This window comes from Myotis davidii, unplaced genomic scaffold, assembly GCF_000327345.1.
Source record: "Myotis davidii unplaced genomic scaffold, ASM32734v1 scaffold72, whole genome shotgun sequence".
NCBI lineage: Eukaryota > Metazoa > Chordata > Mammalia > Chiroptera > Vespertilionidae > Myotis > Myotis davidii.
Genome location: NW_006284618.1, coordinates 1,830,652 through 1,837,481, shown reverse-complemented (window position 1 = coordinate 1,837,481; position 6,830 = coordinate 1,830,652). Strand labels below are relative to the sequence as shown.

At 61.9% G+C, this 6,830-nt stretch overlaps 1 protein-coding gene across 1 annotated transcript; it reads right to left on the bottom strand.

The window, feature by feature from the left end:
• Positions 1 to 5,282: 5,282 nt before the first annotated feature.
• LOC107185188 (G protein-coupled receptor kinase 5-like) lies at positions 5,283 to 6,440 on the bottom strand. The gene is made up of 2 exons (XM_015572695.1): positions 6,273 to 6,440; positions 5,283 to 5,521 (listed from the first exon to the last, which is right to left on the bottom strand). Exons 1-2 carry the CDS (start codon positions 6,402 to 6,404, stop codon positions 5,423 to 5,425), a joined length of 231 nt encoding a protein of 76 aa, XP_015428181.1. The 5' UTR covers positions 6,405 to 6,440; the 3' UTR covers positions 5,283 to 5,422.
• Between the last annotated feature and the right edge of the window lie 390 nt (positions 6,441 to 6,830).

The following is a 6,830-nucleotide window of genomic DNA, read 5'->3' as shown; positions in this document are numbered from 1 at the left end:
CAAAACACTATAGCCGCTCTACACAGGAACATGAGTGATAGCCTGGCCAGTGCGGCTCAGTGGTTGAGCAACGGTTTGATTCCCAGGTTTCAGGCTTGATCTCCAGTAGGGGGCGTGCAGGAGGCGGCCAATCAATGATTCTCTCATCATTGATATTCCTTCTCTCTCTCTCTCCTCCCTTCTTCTGAGATCAATAAAAACATTTTTAAAAACCATCTCCCTTCCTCTCTCTTTAAAAATAATCAATAAATAAAATTTTAAAATAAGATGGGTCGGCAGGGCTGTGGGTGAGGCAGGCAGGCGGGGCAGGGAACACCAGCAGTGCTCTGGGACCTCTAGTCTATTGGCCTCCATTACACTGACGAGACGTTTAAAAAGAATAATAAAACGATACATGAAAATGAGGTTCATATTGGGAACCCCCCGGCCTCCAAACAGCAGGTGGGAGCTGCGGGGAGGGGGTGGGACCGGCCATAGCGCCGCTGGAGGGACAGCCTGGCGGTGGTGTTAGGGACTCCATGACGCCCCGCTCTTGCGCCCCGTGGACTCTGCAACCCTTCGCTCGCCAGCCCCTCTTCCTCTCTCCCATCCCAGTCTCCCAGTAAGAGGAATTCTCATTCCCCTCCTCTAATCAGGACAGGCACCTGCCTCTGGGAGGCGAGGGGAGGGGACTGCTGCGAGTTCCACATTCTGGGTGAGGCGTCTGTGCCGGGAGCGGCCCCCAGGCCCTGTGCCGGGAGGTGGGCAGGGACAGGCCTCCAGCCCTGCCCCCCAGCTCAGGGCGCCCCTCACCGAGTGCCTGATGGAATCCCTCGCGCTCTGGGGCTGGGCTGAGGGTGAGATGCGTGTGGGTCTAGGCCCCCCACCCCGTCCTGAGGTCAAGGATCAAAAGGGTCCAGAGACAACCAGGTGACTGTCCTCGGGGACGCCCTCTGTGCCGGGTGCCACGCGTGGTCCCCCGAAGCCTCCCGCCCGCGGTGCCGGTGTTCCCCATCGTACAGGCACCGAGGCTCAGGGCTCGGGGCCGCCGGGGCTCTAGTCAGAAAGGGTTGTCCTAGCCGGAGCCTGGCTCATCCTACCCCAGAGCCGTGCAGGTGGGAGGGGGCTCAGGGGTCTCAGGTCCCAGGCTGGTGCCTGGGTTCCGAGGCCCTCGGGGTCCTGCCTGCTGGTGACCCAGCTCCGGCACAGGACAGGCTGACAGGCAGAACAGCCCCCCGCAGAGCCCACCGAGCTCTGGCGTCTGCCACGGAAAACACACCCGTCTGGCCTGTCTCCCTCTGCCTTCTCACCGGCCCCCGCTTGGTGCCACGGCCGGAGCACTTCCGGGCCACCTGCTGGGCCTGGGATCAGAGGCCAGTCGGCCTGGACAGGTTCGGGGCGATGCTGAGGCCCTGCCCCCTGGAGATGGCCCCTGTGGGCAGGCCCGGGGTGGCCTGTGGGTGGGCCGAACTGCGCACCTGCAGGCGGGTCCACTCAGAGGCGGTGCTGGCCTCGCGGGGGCAGCTGTCCAGTGGACGGGGAACAGGACGGCTCCGCAGAAGGAAAGAAATGCAGTTCTTTTCATTAAGGACTTTATTTCTCTTAAAAAAACGACAGTGGTTTGATCTGGACACAGCAGCACTGTGACGTGTTCCACGGACACAGACCCAGCACGGCAGAGCCCAGCCGTCATCCCAGCCACGACCCCGGAAAGGGAACGACCCCCGAAAGGGAACCGCTGTCACTCATCCACGTTACATGTCCCTGAAGAAAGGAGGTCCTTTGGCTACGAGAGTTATTGTTCTACCACCACCCACAGCCACTCAGCCCTTCCAAATGGAGCACATTTGTGTGTGGTCTATTACAACAGGCCTCATCGATGGCCGGAAAGGCATCTAGATTCTTCTCGGGAACTGCTCTCGCCCGAGGGAGAGCCAGCTTTTCCGGTTTGACCACTGTCTGCAGCGCAAGCCTCGAAGGTCAGACCAGACCAGACACGCGGCCGAGCAGGGTCCGTCCCGTGGGCCCGCCGTCCAAAGCCGCCGCTCGGTTCAGAGGAGCGAGCTCTCCGCCTTCCCCACTCACAGCTCCGAGCTTCAGAACTTCCAAACGCACCCATTTCACACCGTCTCTGGGCAACAGGGGCTCGAAGGCGAGGAGGCCCTGCCTCGGCCGGAGGGTGGGGGAACGGGAGACGGGAGAGGCGCCCTCGGAAGGTGCCAGCTCGCGGGGACAGAGCACATGCAGCCGAGAGGACAGCGATGCGGGCCACGCTCGCTTCACCACGGGGGACTCCTGCTCGCCCGTGGCCGAGGTTCCCCTGGCGAGGCCGTGTCCCCTCTGCGCTGAGGTCTGGGTCGGCAGCCCACACGGGAAGGTCGGTGGGAAATGAACTGGTGGCCTGAGCCTGTGGGGAAGGGACAGGGTGTGGAAGAGCAGGGACTCCCTGGAGGGCGGGCTGCCTGGGGTGGCCACACCCCCTTGTGCCATCCACGCCACGCATGTCCCCAGAACTCACGCCTCGTGTCCCAGTGACTGCGTGTGCCTAGAGCCGGGCCACGCTGCCGTCTTCTGCGCGGTGTGCCCCGCCCATCCCCCAGGCTGGGTGTCCCCTCTGTGAGAGCAGGTCGTGAGGAAACAAGCAAACCGGCCTGGCAGCTGGGGACATGGCCACCCCGAGCCACGCGGCCAGGGAGCCGCCCAAAGCTCGCGGCCTCGGAAGTGACGCTCCGGCCTTGGAAGGGGAGCTGATGTGGCTGCGGGGCCTCCTCCGTGAGGGCGGCCGGGTCCCGAGACACCCCGTGATGCCACGAGAGCTGGGGGGCAGGGGAGGGTGAGCACTCATCCCCCATCCCATCGGGGAAGGCAGCTCGTCTCCTGAAAAGTGGGAGCAGAGATGCCTCTGCAAAGACCCCGTCTCTCCTCGAAGGCACGACGTCCGAGGACGCCCGGTGAGGAAATGTCACGCTTGGAGGAAGAACGGCTCTTCTGAGGGAGCTCAGAGGCTGTAGAAGATTAAACCCACTCACCGTCCAGCTATGCCTTGTCCCAGACAGGTGGGTGGGTGGGAAGGTGCTGAGTTGTGTGTTTTTTTAATTAAAAAACACCTTTTTTAAAATGCCGCTATAGGAAACAAGTGGGGGTAGAAGGGGCGGTGGAGAGGAGAGGGTCAGGGACAGGAAGGACCCGCGGGGACTGGGCTCGGTGGGAGGAGGCCGGTTGTCAGGCCCTGAATTCGCTTCCCTTCTCTGGGGGAGCCAAGGGCCCCACGGGAGAGAAGGCCGGCGGCCCGACCTGTGTCCGTGGGCGCTCTCGGGACAGGCTCCTGCTGTCTGAGCCACCAGGGACCTGCGCTTCCGTGGTCTGAGCTCTGGCCAGGCAGATCTGTGTCCCTCGCCCCTGGAGGACTCTCCACGACAGACAGACAGACGGTGCGTGGGCTCAGGTATGAAAACAGGCCGCCTTCGCAGCGCCAGTCCGTGTGCTAAGGGCTGGGTCCTGAGAATTGGGGGAAAGAAATGAAACGTGGTGGCTGGTGACTGTCCTCGTCATGAAGAAAGACGGCCAGCAAGAGCTCGGGGGCCTTGACGTACGGGCCGAAGCGTGTCCGCTTCCTGGCAAAACTGGACGTAGTTCTCCACGTTTCCCTTGTCTTCAGCCCACGGAGGGAAGTGGGGCCGCCTCTTGAGACAAGCCAGGTCTTGAAGAAACAACATGGTGCATTGAAGGGATCGGCGGGAAGCCCACTGTTTCTTCTCTCCCATTTGTTTGTAAAATGACCTCAAAATGCCCGTCCCAAGGTCAGGCCCCTCTCGAGCAGCGGCCCCAGGACCATGGGCAAGGCTTCGGGAAAGAGCCTGGAGACTGGCTGACATGCTCGCTGCTTCCCCCCTAACGCCCACGCCCAAGGCCGCCTGGGCCCCCTGAGCGATGTCTGCATGATCACACCTGAGACCCACCGACCGGGTGGCTCTCACACCCGCGGGCGTCAGTGGAACCGGCAGCGCCTCGGAACACTGCAGATCTCTGGGTTTGGGGTGGAGCCTGGAACCCGCATTTTATAGGAGATGCCGGTGCAGGGCTCAGACCAGGAGAAACCGTGCAGCTGCCTGGGCTGGGCCAGGTCCCACTGAGGCCGACTGGGTCCCCGGGGACTCAGCCAGGGAGCAGGGGAGCAGGGGAGCTGCAGAGCTCACCCTGTGCAGGGCGTGGCGAGGACGGATTTGCTCCTGTCACCTTCTGGAGACGGCAGGGGGGCCAGTGGCTTCCTAGGACCAGGCCAGGCACTGCCTCCTGGGGCCACCTGTGCCTGGAACTTTGTGGTCCTGGGTTAGAGCTGGCCCCTGCGCCCCCTCTCCCAGGAGGTGACCGTGAGCTGGTCTTGAGCTTCTTCGGTGGCCCGGCCACTCCTTGGGCAGCCATTTGCTTGGAGAGCCAATGCTGTCCGTACCACCTGGGCCCACGCATCTGTGGGGTCCCGGGCAGCTCTTGAGGCCCTATGACCCCTATGATTTAAGGATCGTGCCCGGAGTCTCTGGCAAGCCCTTCCCGAGACTTATTCAGGGTGACCCAGTGACCCCACTCCAGTGCCCCCTTGGGCCATAAAAGTTTGGGACACGGGGGCGGGGGGCTCCATGATTACTCCTTATCGTTGCTACGCTTCTCTTAAAATAGAATAAAACACAAATCCCCAGACACGCGCCTCTGGAAGACACACTGGCTTTACAGTCACAACCCGCTTGGAAAGAAGGGGCCCAGAGAAGATGCTGAAGGCGCCGGCACACGGCCGTCCCGCAGGAGGAAGAGGGGGCCGGGGCCAAGGCAACGAGGAGACGTGTGGATCCCACGGAGCTGGCCCCAGGCCACTCCACAGGCCCGCACAGGGCGTCCGGGCGGGGGGTGCAGTCCCAGGTGCGTCTCTGAGCATTTAATTCCGATTCTTCCAAGTGACCGGCGGGCGATGGCAGTGCCCGGCAAAGGTTAGAGAGATGGATGCAACCGACCCTCTCGAGGTGAAACGTGAATCGTTTTCTACCTTTAATAAAAACGTTTTCTCATTTGAGGCTGTGGAAGTCTTGAGCACATTTTTTACACCATCAAAGTCTGACTTTCATTTAAATACAAATATACAAAATGTAAACTGAGGCGATAGAGAAATTTACAAAACTTTCCTTTAAAAATAATAAAGACAAAATTCAGTTCTAGTTATGATGCTATTAAAATACGTGCAAGTCGTCGTATCCGATTGGATTTCTATTGCAATAGTCGACAGAGACAAAGCCAGTCCGCCCGGCTCGGGAGCCTGGCGGCGCCTCCTTCCTTCGCCGGCTCCGGGCGGGCTGCCCCGTCCACCCATCCGGAGTGGACGCTCCGCCGGTCACAAGTTCTGCTTCGAAGGACAGGGTCTAGCCTGTCCCACGTGGACTCCAAGGCCAAGCGGCAACTAGCTGCTTCCGGTGGAGTTGGAGCTGACGTGGTTTGAGTTTATGTGGTGGTTAAAACTGGTCTTGGAGTTGGGCGAACTCGTGGAATTGTTCTGATGCTGGGAGAGGGGGCAGGGGAGAGGGAGAGAGAAAGCAGGTCAGTCCCGCCGAGCCCAGCGCTGCGGCCCGGGCGCCACCGGGGCCTCTGAACCGGAAGACAGGGCCGTGGGGCGGGGTGCTGGCCGGCACCCTTGCTGCAGGCTGCCTTTTGCACCCTCCCTGCAGACCCGGCCGGACCCAGCAGCGGTTCTCCGCAGTTTGCCCCGGGGACACTGTCTGGAGGGAGACATTCTACAACAGGAGCAGGAGGGGGTGCGGCTGGCATCTGGTGGGTGGAGGCCAGAGTGGCTGCTGAGCATCACCCGGTGCAGAAAGGACAGCCCCCGTGACGAAGCACTAACCCAGCCTGGCCGGTGTGGCTCGGGGTTGAGCGTTGACCTAGGAACCAAGGGGTCCCGGTTCGATTCCTGGTCAGGACACATGCTCGGGTTGCAGGCTGGATTCCCAGCAGCGTGCAGGAGGCAGCCGATCAATGATTCTCTCCCATCAGTGTTTCTATCTATCTCTCCCCCTTCCCAAAAGGTCAGTATGCCGAGGTGGAGAAAGCTTGCTAAAGGCCCTGCCCCTTCCACCCTGGGGCCCCTCAGCCAGTGGGTTTCAGAGGCTGCAGGCAGCTGCCTGCCCCCCCTCCAGGCTGCTGCTGCCTCCCAGTCTCCGGGCCCCACACTCAGGTGGGCTCTGCATTCTGGTCTCAACCCTGAGGACGTTCTGAGCCCACCAGGACCGGAGGGTGGGGTGGGGGGCTCTCACCTGACGCTTGAAGATTCTCTGGAACAGCCCTTTCTTCGGTGGCTCCGGAGGGTGACTCCGGTCCAGGTCTGGTGAGAGGGTACCGTTAGGTCCGAACACGTTCAGCTCCTTAAAGCATTCCGTTTCTATCATCTGGAGGAACGCAGCAAGAACGCGGGCGGCGTGAGGGCGGCGGCGTCATCTGAGTCCCAGCGCCGAGCCGGGGCCCCCACCGCCCCTGAGCCGGCCCCCCGGTTGTCTGCCGCCCTCCGTCTTCAGGGGCTGAGACCCAGACGGTGCCCGCCCGCCCGCTGCCTCTCCCCCCGAGAAAGCAGAAGTCGGCACCCCAAACCCACAGCCATGTCCTCCTCACCCACATGCTCCGGACCCTCCCCCTCTCAGGGCTCCAGCCCCTCCCCACCCCATCATTTCAATCTCATTTGATCCAACTCTGCCTCCACCTCCATCCCCCTTGTGCCCGTGCCCCGGCTCCGGTTCCATTTCCTCCCGTCCCAGCCGAACTTCTCAGTCGTCTAACTGCCCGCCTCTTCCCTCTGAGCCGCCCATGAGCCAGCAGAC

What these genes read in the sequence shown, in the direction of transcription:
- LOC107185188 (XM_015572695.1), bottom strand. Translation starts at nt 6,404, where the DNA reads ATGATAGAAACGGAATGCTTTAAGGAGCTGAACGTGTTCGGACCTAAC. An exon ending in AGAGAATCTTCAAGCGTCAG is followed by an intron (nt 5,522 to 6,272) that starts GTGAGAGCCCCC and finishes CCCCTCTCCCAG; the next exon opens with CATCAGAACAATTCCACGAG.